Raw genomic sequence first — 22,028 nt, 5'->3', positions numbered from 1 at the left:
CCTTAGAAAAGGCACTCGTAATTATTATAGAAGCATACGAAGGGAAAAGATCTATCCAAAACGAACCACTTTTCACCTTTTTCTATATTCTCCTTTTGTATGCAAATTTTTAAAAACTCAGTGACGATTCACTGTATGTATGTAGCTTTGTTATAATGTTGTAATTCTAAATTTCCTTATGTTGGAATGGATGGGGAACTTTATTTTCAGTGGTCACACAGCATTCCATCATTTAACGATGCCCTAATCTAAGCCATTCCCCTGCAGTTGGACATTACAGTTGTTCGCAACTTTTTATCTTCATAAAAAATAACACTGTGATGAACTGTTTTGTCTTGACGTCTTGCCTATGGACCTGATATGTTCTTCTAGATTTCTAGAAATAAAATGCAAGGGTATCAGCTGTTTAAGGACCTTCATGTGTACCCCCAGACTGTTTTCCGGAAAGGGGGTAGTAATTTACGTTCCCATGCATGGTGTATGAGGACGCTGGTTTCACTCTGGGCTCAGCAGCACCGTTTTTTTGGCAAAATCTTGGTCAATGTGAGAGGTGAACAATTGTGTTTTGTTTTTCATTTCACTTTCCATCTCTTAGTAGGGGAAGGGGAGCATTTTCCTTCATTTCATTTTTTTTTTTTTTTTGTAAAATTCTGAAAAACAAGTAAATTATCCATCAAATCTACCACTGAAAAATTTTTTTAATTTTTTTTTTTTTTTTTTTTTTATAAATTAAGAAGTAAATGTCTAATCCGGTTTCACTCCTGCTGCTCAGAGGCAGACACTGTTCACAGTACCGCCTCCCCGGCCCTTTCCTAGTGTTCGAGGGCATAAACATGCAATGTAAACATACTTGAGGTTTTTTAAACCAAACTGGAAAGATGAGATACAGGCTCGTCTAAATTTACCATTACTAAAAACATACTTTATTATTAAATATTTTGGATGAACGCTTCACTTTTTTGGCTTTTTATATTTCTTTTGTGAATTTGTATTTCATGTCCTTCTTGCCCACTTTTCTATTGAATGTTAGTGTTGTTTTTTTTCTGTCAGGACATAAGTAAAGGAATTAATTCTTTGTCTATCAAATAGTGTCACATGTTTTCTTAGTTTGCCTTTTCCATCTTATTTTTATTTGCTTTTACGTTAAGAATGGCTTTGTGCAGTCAGTCTGTGACTTCTTTGATTTTCTTCCTTTGCTTTTATTAGAGCTTAGGAAATCTTATTTCCTTACCCAGCAATCAATTAAATTGTCCATTCTATCAGGGAGGTCAGAGAACTTAGCTAGTTTAAGTAATTCAGTAATAATGATGGTAATAGCTAAGTCTTCTAAAAAGCTGCTTACTATGTGTCAGATAGTTTAATCCTCACAATAGCCTTTTGAGAAAGACTCGGGAAACTGAGGCAAAGAGAGGCTGAGTAACTTGCCCAAGATTACACAGCTAGTAGGCACGAGTGAGATTCAAAGCAGGCGGTTTGGTCTCAGAGAGTTGTCTTAGCTGTCGCTCTACCTGGACTCCTTCAGTTTCTTGGTTAGTCCTGCCTCCCCATATGTGCCACCCTATTTACTGGAGAGCAAAGACCCAGACTGTCCCTTTATTCTTCCTCTCTCTCTCTCTCTCTCTCTCACGCGCGTGCGCGCTGTTCATCAGTTTTTTATTCCTCATTGTGTCCTCTATCTTTTGCTTCTCTTGTCAATACTCTTTAGTCCCCTCCTGTGTTTGCTCATGGACACTGCCTCTTGGTCTTTCCACTCACACCTCTGAATCCAGCCTGGCCAGCACTCCTCACGTCCACTCTTCAGCATATTCAGAGGCGGTGATGCTTCTGAGCGCTAGGCCCCACTCCTCTGTCTCTGTGGTCCTCGGATTCGAGCCCTCTTGTTTGCATGTGACGACAGCTCTCACCAGGTTGAGTTGAGAAAGGTGTCAGAGTGACTGCTGACCAGCTAGCTCACGACTCTTCTTTGACTCCAGTTAGAGACTGGTCCTTTATTTGTGTGTGACCCTGAAGGAACAGAGAAAGGCTCAAGAACGTGCTGAGTTGAAAAGCCTCCCTTGGTCCTTAGGTGGACAGGGTGGAACAGGGGAGCAGAGAATGTGCCCCCAAAGTTAGGAACACACAAGGAACAATACATGACTAAACATGTATGTATCTAATGGATAACTTTGGAGCATGTCTGTCTGATCATTTGTCTGTAATGTGCCGTTTAATATGAAACTTAAGCGATTAGTATCAGACCCTGTAGAATAGAGCTTTGCATGTTTTTAAAAATACCTTTCAAAATAAATAAATAAATAAAAATACCTTCAGGATCAGGAAAAAGTTAATACGTACTTATTGGGGCGGGGAAATAAAGGAGTATAAAGAAGAAAGCAAAAATCCCATAATTCCAGCACCTATACAGTTACAATTTCACTTTATTTCTAGAGTCTGTTTATTGTAGTAAGCATATTGCTTTACTAGATTCTTGAGGCTTCGGACACCCCAGGCATGTAACACACAATCATCTGAAACCTTTTCTTCTTATTCCAAGTCATGTATGTGGTACTCAAGTGTGTGTTTGAACCTCATGGATTCCTATTCTGATTTCTGGACCAAACTTCTGAAACGAAGGACAAATGAGCCACTCTTGGTCCTTTACGAAATGGGAATCCTAGGGCTCGATAGGAATAAGACTCTCTGAGCTCAGGCATTTACTGTGAGGTCCCCAGAGCAGCCATTTTCCTCCTGAGAAGACCTGACACCCTAAGCTCACACCCTAAGCTCAAGGATCTCAAAACGTGAGCTCCCAGCCCCAACTCCACCCCACCCCCATCCCCACGCCCTGCTGACAGTGCCTCTGCATTAAAGGGGGCAGCCTGGTAGAAAGAAGAGAAAGAGTCTATGTTAGACGGCTTTAAAGACATGAGCTACTTTAAAATTTTAAAGGACAGAGGAAGCCTCCTCCCCTTAGGCCTGTTTACAGTTCATGCCTGACATTTAAAAGAGGAAAAAGCCCAAATGAAAACATTGATTTTATATATATATAAAATTATATATCAAAACATTGATATATATAATGTGTGTGTACACAAACATGTATAGTGCATATAATTTATAGATATATAATAGATAAAATTGATATACATACAAACATTATTTGTAGATATAATATATATGTGTATCTCATGCTAAATTAAGTTTTTCAGAACCACACTTAAAGAAACATCAAGCATATTCTTGCCTTATTTACTTGAAAAGCTTAAACTAGTTTGGAGCATTCTATGGAGATTTGGCTGTTTTCCTAAAGTTCATCTATAAACAAACGACAACGTAAATATACAGATTACTCCGAAGTTGAGTTTTTACATGATTTTTCTTTGGTAGTAATTCATGTGAATTGCACATACCAAATTAACAGGTGAAGGTTGGAGGATTTATTGCTGCTGAAGTTAACAGCAAGCTGACCATAAATTGCTAGCAGATGTTTTTCCTTTTTTGCCCCTGAGGAATTTTTATAGGCAACAATTTATTTCTTTTTACGGAGGTTGAGGGAGGTAGAGAAAGACGAGAAACGAAAACAAACTCTCTAGAAATGTATGTCTCAGTTTCCACCAGCGTTGGAACGTTCTGAATTCTTATAGAGTTGGTCTTCAAAAGTTTAGAAAATAATCATAGAACCCCCACCCCCGCCTCGCATTTTCCAGATTAACTCAAGCAGATTTTCCTATACAAAACCCTTAAGACAATCATGGGGAGGTTTTTTAAAACGTGTATTTAGTCTAAACCTTAACTAAAGATTTTCTTTTTTTCTTTTCAGCAAGAAGATCCTTATAGAAAGAAGAAGCTTCAGGAGAAGAAAGAAGGGAATTTACAAAATTTAAATTGGAATAAAAATCGAACGTGTAGAAAAAACAAGAAAAGGGGTTCTGCTCCGGTCTTGAGGTGTGTTATTTTACAGTCCCTTTAAAATTTTGATCTATTTTTACTCTATGATTTTACATTGAGCTATTTAAACCTTAATTTTGTCATGTTAGATACAGATAATAGATCGTGTAGGAGTGTTTGTCTTTTGAGATAAAAGTATGGTCTTAAAATTAATGTTTTCTGGTTACGTTCTCATTTATTCATTTATTACGAACAGATTTTTCAGATTTTTACTTTATAAAACGCTAAAAGCTATGGGAGGTTTTAGAGAAAAAGCATAAGACATCTACACCAGGACCTTCATTCTGCCTGTGAAGTGCAGGAGCATTAGTGAAGTAGGCAGCACAGAGCACCCCTGGACACAGGCAGGCACCCTGTTCCCAGCTTGACCTCGACCCATCCGGGGTTCTAATGAAAGTGACTAGTCACCACTCAGGGAAGCCCCCACAGTCAGTGCTGCAGAAGGTGGGTTCTTGCAGCTGCAGGGAGTGAGGTGCTCAGACGTGACCTGGTTTGCTCGCAGCCCCAGCGTGGGTGAGGGTAAGGACCTGGAACCAGGCTTCCGTCACTCTGCTGTGGACACCTAGTCTCCCTGAGCTCTTATCTCATCGGTAAAATGAAGGAGCTGGGTAGTGTTTATGTGCGAATCCCATATTTCCGGGTTTCCAGAAATCTCTCAGTCTAATTTTAAGTAAATTGCTCAGCTTGGTCTTTTTTCTCCGGGTCAGTAGTGTGTATGTTCTGACTCCAGGTCCATCCGTTGGGAGAGTCTCTGAATTCTGATTCCTTAGGTTAGACCTACAGCAGCCAAATACACTCATGAGCCGAGAGCCTCCAGCGGACACTCTCCCCTGCCTCTTCCTCCCTGGAGCGTGGATGGAGGTGTCCTTTGCACTCTCAGTGTCCCCTTCCAGGGCCCCAGTTCAGGAGACTTAGTCCCAGCTCTTTGACTTCTGTATGCTGCTGTCGGGGTGTTTAGAGCCTGTTTCCTCCCACCAAGTAATCCCTCCATCCAAGTAATCCCTCCATCCTCACCAGTCTGCCTTTTTCTTCTTTTGAGTCGTGACATCTGGAGAGCTCTCTTCCTTGTGAGCTCAGCTGGGTATTTAGCTATGTTCTATCCAGCTGTTCTCTGGTGGCTCCAGGTTTGCGTGGGGACAGTTCCACCTTGTTGCGTGAATACTTGTTGGAAGGAAACCCTGAACAGCCCGCATTGTGGTGAAGCCCACCAATGGGAAGGATATGTGTGCCGTTCACAGCCTCTGTCCCTAGGTCCCCAGGCAGTGGCAATCTGGAGCTCAGACTCTGGGACTCAGCACTATAATGAGCCCCCCTGCAGTTGGCACAGGCACCCCGAGCAGGTCAGGCAGCTCCAAAGGGATATTCACGTCCAGTTCGGCCCCTCGCTCAGCCCCCAGCTCGCGGGGAACAATCAGGAAAATGCAGAGACGAAAAAAAGAAATATACTTATTGTTATCTTGTTGTTAATACTCAGTACTGATCGTTGATTGGTAATTATCCTTATTTTGGCCAAAATTACTTAGGCTAAATTATTTGAAAGTTGCAATGCGGTATCCTATAGAAAGGAAGTTTAACCCTTGTATTTTACGTGTATTTTCATAAAAACTTGATTGACTTATGAGGTCACTTTAAAGTTTTATATTTTCCTGATACGAACCTGAGTGGAATTTCAGCAATTCATTGTTACGATATATATTTAAAAGCAGATTTCTGACATGCTGAAGAAACAAGTTCTTAAAATATAATTTTCCGCTGGCTTATAGCATATCGGCATGTTTTAGGAACATGACGCTTACGAAGGAGGAGGCTGGTGGGTTGTCTGTTTCCTTGGCTCTTGTCTTGCTCCAGCTCTTTACCTGAGCTGTTGGAAACCAGCAACATTGTGTGCTGCATCTCACATATTTGATATTTTTTTTTTTTTAGTTCAACCCTTGGTGATCTCACAGGTTGCAAAGACCTTGTCAGCTTACCATCCCTTATTTTTTATTTTTTTATGCCTACAGTGCCTGATCTCCCTAGGTGGTCTCCCATCCGGGTACTAACCAGGTCCAACCCTGCTTTTCGCTTCCAAGATCAGATGGGATCAGGCGTGTTCAGGGTGGCATGGCCGTAGACTACATATTTGATCTTCTTAACTGCAGTCTTACAAACCGAACATGAGGACTGAAATTGGACTGTGTGAGATAATTATCTAGGTATCCCATAGCTTTCTTCCCACGTTTCTGTGTCACCGTTTACAAAATCGTGTGACAGTTCTTCCCTCAAGGAGTTCATGGTCTAGTAAGAGAGAGATCGTTATTGGACGGTGAGCTCTTTGGGGGAAGAACTTTATTCTTTGTAGACACAGCACCTTTCCTAACCGTGGCACGTGGTAGTCACCCATCAAATGTCTGCTAAATGAGTGAATGAGAAGAGGCTTAAGCACTGGGTACCCAGGTTCACCCGTCGAGGATCATATTTTACACTAAACCAAGCGAGAAAAGCCAGGCGTCCTGCATTGTGGTCCTGGACCTGCCACTTGCCAGTTGACCCTGAGTGATTCATTTAACCCTGTGGAGTTTTATTCCTCTCACTGTAAAACACGAAAATAGAATAAGTGAACTGCAGATTAATCCTAGTTCTAAAAGAGCACAGTCTTTTTTTTTAGGTATCTCTCTTTTCCTCACCATCTTCTCCCATCAGACCCAAATTGAAGAAGTCTCAAGTTGTCCCGGATTTATATTTTTACCTCTAATGAGTCTCCTGGAAAGCGATATGTATGTCGATGCATGATAACATGCGGATGTAATTTTTTTGTGGCTCTTGCAGGCCTTCTGAACAGAGTGAATTAAAACTTGTGTGCGGTGAATTCGAAAGGTCCGAACTGAGCAGAGACATCGATGTAAGAAGCTGGTGTAGAGAGGAAACCCCTGGAGAACTGTGTAAAACAGATGCTGGTGTTGGAAGGAGCTTACCTGCTGCACAGAGAGAGGCAGGTGTGTAAGCCTGCCGAGCTCCGGATGGTGGCGCTTCTGCTGGAACTCGTTTCCTCGAAGAAGTATCCAGTGCCAGAGAAGTGGTGTCTTGATGCCATTATCACTCTCTGGGTAACTTAGCTTACTAAAGCCCAACTGGAAAGGTGTCAGGATGAGACGAGAAAGCTGATTCTTTGGAGTCTGGTCAAACCTCTAGTGTCATCCCCTCCTCCCTCCCCCCTCCACTAAATCTGGCCCTTGTCAGCTGTCCTCATGCAGATTGCCGAAGGAACGAGTGTTGCTTGTCCTAAAGAATAGACAAGTGAGAACAGTGGCTATTCTCACACACCTGAGCCAGGTGGTTCTTGCAGAGCCAGGCCACTGTCCCCCCCAAGGAGTGCTGGGCACGTCCCTGGGTGTTAGGTCCAGGTCCAGGGCAAGGCAGAGCATGGCAGGAGGCTACATAAAGGGCCACTGAAGTTGGCGGTACATGTTGGGTACAAGGCGGGGGGCGGGTATAATTTTCCAGCCCAGCGCCCACTGTCCCAGACACCTGTCCACAGCAGCACACAGGCCGGTAGAGTGAATGGGTTTCTGTCTTCTTCTCTCGTTCATTCCTTTGACACGTGTATTGGTTTTGGTCTTCGTGGAGGTTCTTCCCACTCACACATATATATACTTTGAAGTTCTTAGTAGGTATCTTAATAAAAGAGAGGGGGAAGTTACCTACAAATCTCCGGTTAATAGAGTAGCCTCAGTTTTCTTGATAAGAGTGTTTGTTATTCCCAGACCATTTTTAGACCAAGGTTATCGTTGGTATTCACAAGCTTTGTTGCCCATCCCATAGGCAGAGGAGACGTAGCTTGTCCCCCACTGTTTCTTAGACACCCATTATTACTCATCAGATGTGCAGGGGTAGCTGACTGAAGTTAAAGTTAAGCCTTGCCTTCAGGATCATGCCTCTCCCTTGACTAGAAATGGCATCAGGTTGAAACTGGGTGAAACGTGGCCCCCGTGCATGGGTTCAGCTCTGCTCTCTTCCTCCTGCAGAGGGTTACTTCCAGCAGCCCGGGCAGAAGTGTGCGGAGAAGTCTTGCTCGGAGTCCAGCTCGGACTGCGGCAGCTCCTCGGGAAGCGTGCGTGCCAGCCGGGGCAGCTGGGGCAGCTGGAGCAGCACCAGCAGCTCGGATGGGGACAAGCAGCCCGTGGTGGGCCCTCGGCACTCCCTGCCGGCCGGTGGGTCCTGGGGACGAGCCTGGGCACTGTGCCCTGGCCCCTCCGACCAGCAGTGACACCTATAAAAGGTCTCGTCTGAGAGACCAGAGCACAGGAACCTAAATGAAGTGCCCATGTGACTTCAGTCCACCCGCCTCAGCCTTTTCGCATCATCAGGCCCCTCCCCCAGGAGCCGTAGAAGCCACTGTTTTCTGCAGACTCCCGTAAAACTCTAGTACCTCTGAGATTCACTGTGATCTGTCTATCACTGTGTACCATGCCTAAAAATAAGATTTTCTCAACTCCCAAGAAACAAACCAGTCCTGTCCCCTCCAGGGGACACTGTCTCCCACGTTGAGAGCATAGGGACATAAGTGAAAGTGGGCACTCGGCATTCTGTCGGTAATGGGGCTGGCTTTCTTGGCCAGAGGAAGCTTGGTTTTCACGGCCTGCACCGAGCACAGCTCCACCCACTACTGAAGACAAGGCTTTTCTAAGGATGCTAATGCAGTCTTAAAAATTCGGTAGTTAGCGTTAACAAAATATGGAAGTACCGCTTTTGTTTGGAGGGGAAAGGCTGACAGAAGGATGATAAAAATTTGAAGGTTATGTATCAGGAAAATGTCCCTAATATAATCAATAGCATATAAGACCAAAAAGGCAAAGTAAACATGAAGTATGACCCCAATTTTATACATATATGCACACATAAAAGAGATGGTAAGGAAATAAATATATCTGAATGTTGATAATGGTAGTATAATTGCAGGTGACATATTTTTCTTCTTTAAACTTTCGTTTATTTTTATAGATTTCCTACAATGAACAAAAGTTATTTTTATAAACTTGAGGGATGTGTGTGTATATAGAAAAATTTCTTTCATCAGAAAAATCCCTATTAAAAACTTAAATGGTTAACGGTTTTAGCTTTTTCTCCATAATTAAAACATTATTAAGACAAGATTAATACATTTAAGTTTTGGGTTTTATTAAGACTTCAATGAAAAGATAAATTATTTAAAAAAAAATTTTTTTTTAATTCACTGAATGTGTGAATATCAGTTTAAAGAGATAAATCTCTCAGTAGGAGTTAATGAGATTAACCATCTGCATTATAATACATACTGTAGTTGAATTATGTGTGTAAAAGTCTGTGATAATTTTTTGTTTTTGTGCAGGAGACGCTGTTTCACAAAACAACTTTCCTTCAGAAACCCCCATCTCCTTGAACCTTTGTCATAACATCTGCAATCCCACGTAAGATTTTAACTTTCCAGCTTTTCCAGTAGGTTTTATGTGCTGCTTTTTCTATCGGCATGTTTCTTCTTTATACTTGGTTCTGCAGGTTCCAGTATGAAGACTTTTTTTTATTATTCTTTTTATTTATTTATTTATTTTTAGGAGAGGCAACCCTTGGTTGACCTCACAGACTGCAAGGACCTTCTCAGCTTCCAATCCCTTATTTTTTAAAATGTTTTACACCTACAGCACCTGGTCTTCCTAGGTGGTCTCCCATCCAAGGACTAACCAGGCCCGACCTTGTTTAGCTTCCGAGATCAGACGGGATCGGGCGTGTTCAGGGTGGCATGGCTGTAGACCCCGAAAACTTTTTAAGGACGCGAGAAAGTAAACTCTGATTTTCCTAATAATTCAGCAAGCAGGATGCTTCCAAATGAACATGGTTCATGTGAGGGTGTCTCCAGTATTAACCAGTCCTTTCCGGAATGTCACCAAGTTAGAAAACCCCACATCCTGAACGCAGGAAGAAGAAAGAGTAGTTATTATAAGGAAGGACATCATTAACCCTTTGCTGGGATCTGAAATAAAGTTAAGCATTGACGATTTAGGAACTTTCGCAAGAACCTAATGGATAGCACGTGTTTACAGTCGCACGGTCTGATGACAGCTGCAGCGTCGGACAGAGAAAACCAGAGCCTTTAACTGAGTGGGCGAACAGGAGGGTCTGCGAGAAGGGAGAGGCTTTCAGACCGAGGAACGTAATTAGGTTGCTTAGGCGCTGGCCATGTTCTGAGAGGACAGGAAGATGTCATTAAAATTGAATTGGGGAGTTTGTGAAGTAAAAAAAAAAAACTCAGCCAGAGACAAAGAAAGCTCTGTGTGAACGGGTTTCATTCGGGGTAGAAAGTAAACCAGGGATTAAGAATTGCCACCAGCTGCTGGCAGGTAGATATGAAACTGCAGGTGACCTAAGTTAAAATTGTTTTGCTGGATCCTGGGGATTTCATATTTCCCAACCCCTTTCCTGGCTGGGTGCCGTTATGTCTCTAGTATCTACTTTTCTTGGGGGAAGAATTCTTGTAAAAACTCAGTCAGACCTGGTTATACACTTTCAGTATTTCCTTGTATAGAAAAAATCAGCAGATCTTCATTTTCTCGTTTCCTGCAGAGACGTGCATAATCTCCCACAGTATGCAGAAGCTCCCTGTCCCAGCCTTCCTGCCGGGCCTGCAGGCCTCGAGGAAGACAAAGGTGAGTGAGGTGCCTTATCCTTGCTCCAAATGCCAGCCAGGTGTCTGTGTTGCACTGTGTGCCTGCAAGTTTGAGAAGGCAAGCGGTTTGGGTGCAACAGGGCCATTGCCCCATCACCCTCGTCGGCATGTCACTGGGCTTTTGTGCAGCGGGAAGGGACCTGCCTCTGGATTGGCATCGTTAGGGGCCTCTGACCTCAGCTGCCCCCTCTGCTCTGATCTGACACTGCGCTCCTTCCTGCGGCCCCTCTACTGGGGTGGTGAGGGGGCGGGGAGCCGCTGTGTTTAACTCGTTTAACTCACCTTTCCCAGTCCGAGAAGGCAGTGGCGAGGCCAGATGGAGAGCGTACCACGGGTACAGGCCCCACATCTTAGCCTACTTCAGTTTTCCCTCTCCCCTCCTCTCCTACCTGACCTGGCTCAGAAGCCCGCTAACTCGCTCCGCAGCCTCAGCGACCAGCCTCAGGCCTGCACCAGGCTTGAGACCAGAAGCCCAGCTCCTGTGGGCCTCTGCCAGCTGGGGGAGGACCGCAGCCCAGGAGCCTAGAAATGGGGGGTGTGTTGGAAGGAGGCCCCACTCCCACCTAGGACTCTGTGGGAGGTCAACTCCAGTTCCCCCTCATTTTTCTTCTCTTGTTTCTCCTTTACCCTTCTTTGCCTTTGTCTGTGTCTCCCAGTTAAGTCAGGGTGAGCCTGATTTCACTCTCCGTGGCACCGTTTAGCTTTCGTACGTATACTTGCTTCTGCTTATGTAAATTATGCTGATTCAGAAGCTGCTCTGCACATTGGGGCAGGGTAACTCTGAAAGCACAAGGCTTCTGTGTTGTTCTCTGGATACATTTTGGAATTGCTGTCAAATTATGAACAGAAATGAATTATTCGTGAGTTGGATCTAATAACTAGTCCAGGAAAAATAAACATTTTCGATTTTAAAAAACCCTTAAGGTCAGTACTTGGCTGAGGCAGGATTTGGGTGAGGTTTAGATGGTACTCCCTTTTCCTTTGAGCTGATAGAAAATTCAGTTAATGGGAGAAATCAAAAACTATGTCAAAATAGATACTTCTTAACATGTCATTCCGTCTTTGTATTTGTTGTCACTTGGAATTATAGGTCATCTAGTGTCTCAGTCTACGTTTCTCTGCCTGTGTATTTCCAGTGCCTTTCACCTTGTCCTTGTCAAAATCTGCACTTACCTTTTGATCACCTGTTAGAATCCTTGGTTAGGCCCTAAAGTCACTAGAGAAGTGACTTTGTTCTCAGTTACTGTCTCCAAAGCATTGGTCCTGCCCTTTTTTTTGGGGGGGTCTGTTACCTCCCGTACCTGCGAGCTTTAACTGTCACCCAGCCTCGCTTCCTCCATCCCTTGTTAGAGTTGCTTCCTTGCCTCCTGTCCCTTTACTGCATTCACCTCCCAAAGCCTCAGTCACATCTCAGATGGATCAGATGTCCCCTCAGTGAGGCCTTCGACTGTCCCGTGTTTGTCATCATGGTACTTAGACTATCGGCCATGCTCTGCTTCTCACTTCCGTTGTCTGTTGTCTTTCTCTGCTCACTTGTATGTAAGACCGTTTGCTACTGTGTCATTGGCGTCTTATAGCAGGCCCTTGCAGAAAGCAGGCCCTCAAATGCTTGTCGAGTCATTAAAATGATCTTGTAGTAAAGCTTAAAGCAGTATGTTCTGTTTCCACTTTATATTCTGAAAAACCCTCCTGGAAGGGGCCCGGAAGGCAGCCGTGTTCAGTGTGTGTGACATGGGGCTGTTGTCTGGAGGGAAGGGACGTGGCTGGGTCCTGCAGGGAGGGCTGAGGGGGAAGAAGGGGACCAGAGGCCTTGTTTTCTTCCTTAGGTCTTTACCCTCCTGGAGACCTGTGGCCCGCGCAGCCCATGTGTGTGGCAGGCGGCTTCAACTGCACTCTGGAGAACACGGTGCCCAGCCTGATGCAGGGACCACCCCCGGTTCATAACAGGTACAAGGTCTCTTCGCGGACTGCAGCCTTGCTTAGCCCGTGGGCGTGTGGCGGGAATCTGAGTCCCATCTGTTAGCTACAGAACCGTGAGCCAGGCTCCCTTCCCCGGCTACCTTAGCTGGCTGCCACCACCTGCCTGGAGTTACATCGTGGTGTCTTTGAAAATAGCAAACCAGATACGAGAGAAACACCAAAGGAGATGAAAGTAATATGGCCGGTGACCGTGTCATTACTTTTCCTTTTTAAAATTGAAAAGATGTACTGTTAATATATCAGAGACAAAATTGAAAACAATAATCGTTCATAATTCCTACTCCCTCACAGAGCAAAGATTTCCACTTTTCCTTGGTATTAATCTTGAACATATTTACATTTTTAAAAGCTCAAATGATTTGAGTATTAAAAAATAGTTATACAATGGCAGTGTCTTAAATTTGCTATTGGATATTAATATGTTATCGAATTATGAAGACTTGAGAAAATGTTGATATCTGGGTTTAACAACAGAATCCATTTGAAGGTTTGTTGGTTGGTTGGTTGGTGGGGGGAGCAGTTCAGCTTATTGCAGCTGTGTTTACTTTCTTATTTCCATAAGCAGAATCCAGTTTGTAATCGTGATCAAAGTATCATGAATCATAGTCTTTGTAGTTGTGATTTTACCTACGGTGTGTGCTGGCCTCGCTCTGACTGGAAAGTGGACCTTTTAATGGCAGAACGTGTTTCAGCCCTCCAGTTGTGAGCTAAGACCCTCCAAGGTAGACCAGTTGTTCTTCCACAGGGCTGAGAAAGCCACAGCCTCAGATTCTGCCTCTGGTTTAATTTAACAAGCCTGGTTATGCAGGAATTGTGCTCCTGGTTCGAGCCATCTGTCCCTCCATGGTATGTTAACTGGTGACGAACGTTTAGTTAGTAAGGCTCTGATTCTGTGACTTGAGAAGGAAGGTACATCTTTTATTTTTCAGAATTGAGGACTCAGCAGTGATTAGGATGCTGGGCAATAAAATCATTTTCTTCCTTCTTCACTTGATCTGTTGACATCCTGTTTCTGAAAGGAGACCTCTTGTTTTTTTCGTAGCAGTTTCATTGATTGGAGCGCAACTTGCGAAGGCCAATTCCCCGGTGTGTACTGTCCATTGGAGCTGAACGATTACAATGCCTTTCCAGAAGGTAAAAGCTGTCTGAATGATGCCAGTGCCATGCTTTCATTCTCAGAAAATCAAAGCAGGAAGTTTGTAGACTTAAGGCACTAACTGCAGAAGAACGTGCCCTTTAAAAGGAAAATTAGATATAATCGATATATATAACATTAGTTTCAGGTGTACAACATAATGATTGCATATTTGCAGGTATTGCAGAATGATCACTGTAAGTGTTGTGAACATCCATCACCATACATGGTTCCTAACTTTTATTTCGTGAACATCCATCACCATACATGGTTCCTAACTTTTATTACGCGCGATGACAGTGTTTAAGATCTGCTCTCTGAGTGACTTTCAGATGTGCAATGCAGTATTGTTAACTGTAGTTACCATGCTGTATTTTGCATCCCCGCGAATTATTGGTTTTGTAACTGGAAGTTTGTACTTCTCAACCCCTTCGCTCATCCACCTGCCGCAACCACCAGCCAGTCTGTCCTCTGTATCCCCGAACCCGTTTTTGTTGTCACTCGTTTATTTTTGTTGTTAAGGACATGCTTTTTAACAGCAAACGGCCTTCCAAGTGACCTTCCAGGAGGCTGCTGAATGCCTTTGTGTGGGTCCACTCATGCATCCTGCCATATGTAATTTTATGGCCTGGAAAAGCCCTGGAAACCTGGGTGTCTGGGGGCTTCTCCAAAAAACCCTGATCAACTGAGTCCTTCAAGGAGAATTGGGTCGTTTGCATTTACGTGGACCTACCACTCCACCACTGTGGATTAATCCACTGGGAGGCTGGGGCTTTAATTGTTGGCTCTTCTTTTTAGGCAGGGAAGTCCATGTGAAATAGTCCATTTATTTATCTTTTCCTCAACGTGTCCTGACTCCTCTGCCCCTGAGCAGTGCTGCAGAAGGAAGGAAAGGAGCTTTGCGGGGAAATGGTGGAAAATTGTAGATGCTTGGGCTCAGTCAGCTGCGATAATAAACAATAAGAGATATGAGATTTTCCTGATAAACTGGAAAGTTTTCTTATTGTACATTACAATATGATTTCTCATACCAGAGCCACCTTTTCTGGGATAGGAATAAGTGGTATGGTAGACGTTATGCTAATATGGATTTTCATACATGCATTGTTCCATGCTAACCACAAGAGGGTGCTGTGGTGACTTTCTTCCTATGCTCTTGAGGCTCGTGTTTATTATCCTAGCTAAGAAGCGCTTGGTTTCGATTTGCTCTTATCAGTGCATGTGGTATATGTGCAGGTGGCTGCGGGTAGCATGACAGGGAATAAAAGAAAATTTTAAGGACTGGTAAGAATCTTGATGCTATTCGAATCCTTAGTAGTATTTTAGTGTATTTTGTATATTAGAAAGATTCCCATCAAATTATTAAATACAGAACATCAAGCCCAGAGGAAGACTTCCTCACTGAGGCCTTCCCAGCTGATGTGTCTGATAGACAGTTTTAACCTTGACTGACAATGAAACAATCCCCCTGGTCCACACAGAGTAAGTATTTTATGCCTGTCTTCAGCTCGTTAATATAGTAAGGCCTCGAAAACTTTTGCTGAGAGAATTCAGGTCTCACTTTAATGTTTACCTATGTTGGTGTCTCTTGTTCTTTGTAGAAAACATGAATTACCCCAATGGCTTCTCCTGTCCTGCTGAAATTCAGACAGAGTTTATTGATCACAACTCACAGTCTACCTGGAACACCCCACCCAACATACCGACTGCCTGGGGACATGCTGGTCTTATCAGCTCTCAGGTCAGTGCTGCCCGTCCTGTGCTGTGACCTTGGGCAACTCCACGTTCTTTCTGTGGTTCTTTAGTCCTGGTCTCACTTAGCTGTCGAGTTGGGTTCGGATCAGCCAAAACCTGGCTTGCGTCCTTTAGATCAGGGGTCTCCTCAGTCCATGGCCTGTTAGGAACCAGGCTGCACAGCAGGAGTGAGCAGCAGGCGAGCAAGCGAAACTTCATCTGTATTTGCAGCCGCTCCCCAGCGCTAGCATCACCGCCTCAGCTCCACCTCAGATCATCAGGCATTAAATACTCATAGGACCACTGGTCCCTGGTACCAAAAAGGTTGGGAACTGCTACTTTAGATCATAGAAGCTCAGGCTAGCCACCCTCTGCAGGAACCCAACCCATCATCAGCTTGCCGACATTGACATTCTAGCCACTTCCAAACTCCACCAAGGAATGATGGTTTGTAGATAAAATTGAATTTGGGCCCAGAAGCCTTCTGGGACACAACTGTGTGTGAGTGACCTTTCCATCCTTAATAAGAGATGGAATGAAAGTTGCAGGGAGGTCAGCCAGTGGTCGGTGACTAGGGCTGGAGGGATTCCTTCCTGTGACTACTTCTCTGTGATTAAAAGCCCAGCGCCCCCAGCCCCATTCACATCTACTCAGCACTTTTTCTGACAGAGGGCAGTTGACCTGTGGGTCCTTCCTTGGGTTGGAAATAAGTTTATCCAGTTAGATGAGGATTTCACAACCCTCCGTTTGATAAAAAATGGAGTCGAAGCAACCCAGGTGGTTGAGAATAGTTGAATAACTTTCCAGGAACTTTGATGGCTACCATTGTGGAATCCACTGGTATATATTCAACCTTGACATTGCCTTTCTAAGGCTTCTTTTATTTATTTATTTATTTTTAAAAATATTTATATACATATATATTTTCCTTCTCATTTATACTCCAGCCCTACCTCACAAGCACCCGAAGCTTATCTCCAATGTCTGGACTTTTTGGTTCCATCTGGGCCCCTCAAAGCGATGTGTATGAAAATTGCTGTCCCATCAACCCCACCACGGAACATTCGACCCACATGGAAAGCCAGGCGGTCATGTGCAAGGAATACTACCCGGGGTTTAACCCTTTTCGTGCCTACATGAACCTGGACATATGGACTACGACGGCCAACAGGAATGCAAATTTCCCACTGTCTAGAGACTCGAGCTACTGTGGGAATGTATGAGGAGAGTTCGATTTTTAAACAATGTGAATAAAGAGGCTTGTGTTTTGCTGACTAGCGTAAACTGGTTCTTGAGATAGATGATGACGTTGGTGGATATTTTGGCACTTTTATATGGAAATAAACTTTTTTAATGAAATCTGGGTGCTTTATTTTTTTTGTTGTTGTTTTAACCCATCGCACATCAGTGGTGGAAACTAAGCATCCGTTTGTCATAAGTCAAGAAGTGTGTCAGACATGCCCAGTGTTCAGAGCAAGGGAGACTTCTGAGGAGGTGAGGCCAGAGGAACACGTGGCTGCCGCGGTTCCCCGAGCCGCCTTTGGCATCGGAACCCCCAGGGAGCTCGCAACAAATGGAGCTGACCAGGTCCCGTTCCCAGAGATTCTGTTGTCGTCGACTCGTGGCTCGGGCTATCAGGATCTTTTTTCCCCCCAATTTCTCCACCGATCGTAACGTGCAGCCAGAATCGAGAACCGCTGGCTGCGAAAGTGCCACCGAGCGGCTGGTCACCTGCCTGGATGGGCCCTGCTCAGGGCGGAGCGCAGCCGCAGCTCCCTCCGGCCCTGGTGGTCCTTCCCGGCTGCGGGGTGAGGCAGGGAGCCTGGCACTGCTCCTCCTGCCGGTTACGGCACGGACGTGCCCGCCGTCAGGCTGGTCGGCCAGGGGCAGTGCCAGCAGCAAGGACATCGGTAAGTGTTGGGCTTCCCTCTCGGGGAGCAGCTTTGCTCCAAATACAAGCACTCGGTGGGGCGAGGTGGCCGGCCGATGCACGTTCGCCGTGCTGGTTTGTACCCGCGTGTCAGTGATTTTAGCAATCCGTGCGATGGTGGAATTCCTTTTTGGCATGTGTAAACTTTGAAAACAGTTTTTAACTTTTAATAAAAAATGTCTTATTTTTACATTTCGTTTCATCTTCATTGGAAATTCAGTAGGTGGGATTTTTTTTGAGCGGCCTGCTAGGTGTGCTTGCTTTGAGTTTGTTTCTCTTGCCGTGGGTGGGTGGGGGCAGGGACAGGCCGGGCAGGGGTACTGGAAACCTGTGACTGCCCTGCTAGAAGCAGCGCCTGCAAGCATGCAGCTGCTAGAACTTCTCAGGTCACCGAGGTAGAACCCTGATTCGGGTGAAGCAGACCTCCCCCAACCCCCACAATACTGAATAATGTTAAAAAATAATTTAGGTTCTAGACATATAACCAGAAGAACTGAAAGCAGAGACTCGAACAGATATTTGCACCCATGTTCATAGCAGCATCATTCACAGCCAAAAGTTGGAAGCAACCTAAATGCCCATCGACGGGTGTACGGGTAAAGAAAACATGATACGTGCAGTGGGATATTATTCAGCTTCAGAAAAGGAAGGAAATTCTAATATGCCACAACATGGATGTACCATGAAAACATGCTAAGTGAAATAAGCCACTCAAAGGACAAACACCACATGATTCCACTTATGTGAGGTCCGTCCTGTAGTCAGATTCTTAGGCAGGAGATGGTGGATGAGGGGAAGAGGAAATGGGAAGTTAGTATTTCATGTGTATAGTTTTAGTTTGAGAATATTTGAGAAGGTTCTGGAGACGGATAGTGGTGATGGTCGCATGATAATGTGAATGTGCTCCATGTCACTAAATTGGACACATAAAAACAGTTAAAATGGTTAAGTTTTGTGTTATACATGTTTTACCACAAAAAAATAATTTAGGTCGACTTGAAAAGCCGCAAAGCATTTTTAGTATCAAATCAAAACTTTCCTGCTGCAGAGCAATGAGACAGATGTGCGTTCTACTCAGTATAATTACTGATCTAATTTACTTTCCTACTTTCATTGATCCTTCAATTCCCCATCAGGAAAACATGAGAAACCCAAGTTTTTCCACTCTACACAAAAGAAAGTAAAAATTGTCACATTAACTGGGATATTATCTTTAGCCCTCGGTAAAATCAATGATAGGGAAACCGCAAGTTTTTATTCATTTAAAATATTTACTAAATGCCTTCTAGGAGCCACGCCCTGTCCCCGGAATCACGGGTACAGCAGAGAACAGGGCAGACAAGGTCCTGCTGCCCTGGCACATGCGAGAAGGAGTGACAAGGAAGAAACAAGCAAAAGAGTCGAGAATGCTTTGGATGCTGGTGCATGCTCTGAGGGCCATTAAATGGTGATGTGCTAAACCGGGGGGAGGGGGCAGTAGGTACTTCAGGGCGATCAAAGAAAGTCTGCGGAGGTTGTAAATCCTTTAACGACAAGAAAGAGCCAGCTGTGCCAAGGTCAGCAGGCAAAGCTTTCTAAGCAAAGGCCCGTGGGCAGGAGACCAGGGAGCAAGGGCCGCAGGGAAAGGGGCGAGGCCATAGCATGGGACAGAGGCCGCCTCCCTAAGGCCTTGTAGGCAACCAAAAAGAGGATGGAGCGTTTTAAGAGATGGAACGTTATCTGATTTGAGTTTCAAAGAAATCTGACAGCTGAATGGAGAAAGGGTATTGGGAGAGCAGGAGTAACGAACACCAACTAGGAGGCCATTGCTTCAGTGGAGGTAGATGAAGGGTGTGCGGCCCGCGAGCATGCCGGGTGACAGGGTGGGGTTGCGGGGGTATAGGAAGGCGAACACCCTGCTTGGGCTTTTCAGGCTGGGTCAGAGATGTGACTGACGGAGAGGAAGAGCGTCTGGGGAGGGTCTGGTTGGAGCAGGGGAGTCACGAAGTCCGAGTCGGACAGTGCGAAAGACCTTGTGTGTCCAAGTGGAGAAGTCGCATAGGTAGCCGCACCTACAAGTCTGAAGCTCAGCAAAGTTTAGAGCTGGAGACGTCCACGGGGTCACCTTCAGCCTATTAAAGCAATGTGCGTGCATGAGGCCTCGGGGAGGAGAAGAATTGTAAGGACTGAGCGTGGGGCCCCCCGTGTTTAGAAGTAGAGCCAAGGAGGAGACAGTGGCAGAGCAGATGGAGAAGAGTCGCTGGTGAGGTAGGAGGAAAGCGAGCAGCAGAGCGGTCGGTTGTGTCAAGTGCTGGGGGGCCAGGTCAGACGGGAGAGCACGAACACTGGATTCGGCACATGACTGTCACTGGTGTCCCCGCGCCATTCCAGAGGGAGCGAGTTGACAAAAGGCCAGGAGGTGAGTGGCAGGGCTCATTATTCTGCCTGGCACAAACGATATACGAGCATATTCATCACAACGTTTAGAACGGTGATGAGCTGGAAATACAAGTGCTACAATATATTCCAATTATAGTACGTACGGATGTACTAGGAATATGAGGAAGCCTCGAATGACACAGGCAGCGAAAGAGTAGGATAAAAAAAATGAAATCAATCCCACATCGCCGCCCACTGCCCCATATTCCGTAGGGGCAGTGGATGGTGACGTGGGATTGAATTCATTTTCTTTTTTGTATCTTTTTTGTATTGTCTATTATCACTCCACCTCCCCCAAAAAACTTTTAATTAAATCTTAAGGGAAAGTATATTTTATTTAACAATGGGGAGAAGTATGTTAAAAACAAATGCTAAAGTCCTAATAAAATTTTCCTCATGCTATATAACAGGACATCATTTAAAGGCAAAGGCAAAGTGAAACTTTCACTTAAGCATTCCCTAATAAAAATCCTATAAAACGAGGTATGTAGTAATTACCTGGGCTAGGATTAAACACACATAAGAATGTCTTTAAATACCCACATAGCCAACGTACAAAATGCAAGGTGGTATATTTACAATCAAAATGCTGGACAAGCAGCGTTAGAGCCACTTTTAAAATACAACTTAATTAAAAAGCATATAATATTTATGCAAACTCAAATGAACATTTCAAAATAGTTATTTCAGTGTGACCCAGACATTTCAACAATTTGGTGCTCATACTGGAATGCAGAGAAGATGTCAGTGAAATAGAATGTATATTTTATGTACGTAGAATGTGTGTAGTATATATAAAGGAAAACTCTAGAAACAAAAAAATCTTTACCCAGTGTCATTTCACCTGGTTAATCATATGTTTATTCATTCACCATAGATGCAGAACTTATTTAAAACCTTTTAAAAATTGGAGGAACAGACCAAGCACTGTGACCTCAGAATTAGATAGGCTACCACCCTGGAGTGACAAAGGACCGCTCAGTCTGGAATTCAATATTAAAAGCAATTCCCGCCAGGAAAGCAGGGAGCAGTACCGGGTTAGGCCAGGTGCCCGTCCGTCGTGTCGTCTAGATCCACAGAGCTTCTGAAGAGAAACCAACCACTTGTTTGCTTTCCACGTGATGTATTATTGAATTGCACACTTGAAACCCATATAATTTCATTAACCAAAGTCGCCCCAATCAATTTAATTAAAAAGAAATCATTAAGTCAGAGTAATGCGTCAAAATCCGGAATTGTTTCTGTATTAGTTGAGATAGGCTAGGTTATGCTACAATAACAAATTGATCCCCAAACAGGCCCAGACGACATGCCGAGACAACTGTCCTCTGATGTCACTCAGCAATCCAGGCCACTTTGTCCTCGTGACTGCCACTTCCACACGGGGTCTCCGTGTTTTTCACTACAGAAGGAAGTACCTGGAGGACTCAGCCCACTCTTCTGTGCTCCACCCCTGCAGTGAGGTAGGCCCGTCACTTCCGCTCACAGCCCGCTGGCAAGAACTCGCCAGGTGGGCAGGGAGGCTTTCACGTGTCAGAAAAGAGGAGAGCCCGATGTGGCTGAGCACTACTAGTGTTTAACCACACTCAAACTGATGAAAGTTTCTCTATTCCTCCTCTACTCGGAGAGGTGTTGGTGCAAACCCCAGGGCACCTCGCAGGACCTGGGCCTCCCCCTGGGAGAAAAGACCTAGAGAGCCAGTCTGACTTAAAAACCTGCTGTCTGGGCTGTGCCTCTGGAGTTCCTCAAAATCGAGGGCTGATTTCCTGTGGTACCTGGTACGCACCCTCTACTGGGGGAACTAGGTGCATGCCACAGCGACTGGGGTTCATGTCCCAGCCTGGCTTAGCAAACCCAGTGTTCACTCCCTGTGTTGCCTTTCAGAAAAATAAAATTTAAGATTGCAGGCACAAATACTCGTCAACTGCCGAACAGCTATTCAAAAGCAGTTGGCCAGAAACTAGTATGCCTAGTTAGAACTAGTAGAAACCCAGGTAGCCATGAAAGGGGTCATTGTTGGATTAATTCCGAAGCAGAACTTTGAAATATAGGTAGTGGTTATATTGGAAGTAAAGTGGTGGCCTCCTGACGGAAAGTAAAATTCTAATCAAGTTCTTTCGGGGGAGGAGGTAAAAGCCAAAGCAGTCTTGAAGCTCGTGGTTTCACTCCCTGGCTGAGACGAGAAGGATGTTCAAAACAACTGTGGGACACCGTGCTGGCTGTTG

The 22,028-nt window shown here is 44.6% G+C and overlaps 1 protein-coding gene, 1 non-coding gene and 1 pseudogene across 4 annotated transcripts in view; 1 reads left to right on the top strand and 2 right to left on the bottom strand.

The window, feature by feature from the left end:
- The window catches only part of TMEM131L (transmembrane 131 like), a 136,608-nt gene extending 119,794 nt beyond the window's left edge, over nt 1-16,814 (top strand). Inside the window, exons 27-35 of one of the 3 annotated variants that reach the window (XM_039875924.1) lie at nt 3,800-3,924; nt 6,736-6,902; nt 7,932-8,117; nt 9,275-9,353; nt 10,504-10,586; nt 12,433-12,553; nt 13,632-13,720; nt 15,323-15,462; nt 16,403-16,814. In XM_039875924.1, coding sequence (XP_039731858.1) covers nt 3,800-3,924; nt 6,736-6,902; nt 7,932-8,117; nt 9,275-9,353; nt 10,504-10,586; nt 12,433-12,553; nt 13,632-13,720; nt 15,323-15,462; nt 16,403-16,678 — 1,266 coding nt within the window. In that variant the 3' untranslated portion in view covers nt 16,679-16,814. Of the gene's footprint in view, nt 1-3,799; nt 3,925-6,735; nt 6,903-7,931; nt 8,118-9,274; nt 9,354-10,503; nt 10,587-12,432; nt 12,554-13,628; nt 13,721-15,322; nt 15,463-16,402 lie in introns of all 3 variants that reach the window. The other 2 variants (XM_039875923.1, XM_039875925.1) reach the window with 2 other exon arrangements.
- LOC120613551 (uncharacterized) lies at nt 5,922-6,042 on the bottom strand (annotated as a pseudogene).
- On the bottom strand, nt 9,576-9,694 carry LOC120613594 (5S ribosomal RNA). Its single transcript, XR_005655738.1, has one exon. It is a non-coding gene; the product is annotated as a 5S ribosomal RNA (ribosomal RNA).
- Nucleotides 16,815-22,028: the final 5,214 nt, after the last annotated feature.

The sequence above is a fragment of the Pteropus medius genome, unplaced genomic scaffold (assembly GCF_902729225.1).
Source record: "Pteropus medius unplaced genomic scaffold, Ma_sr-lr_union100, whole genome shotgun sequence".
Lineage (NCBI taxonomy): Eukaryota > Metazoa > Chordata > Mammalia > Chiroptera > Pteropodidae > Pteropus > Pteropus medius.
The sequence above is the reverse complement of the archived record's forward strand: the minus strand, read 5'-3'. Positions and strand labels throughout refer to the sequence as shown.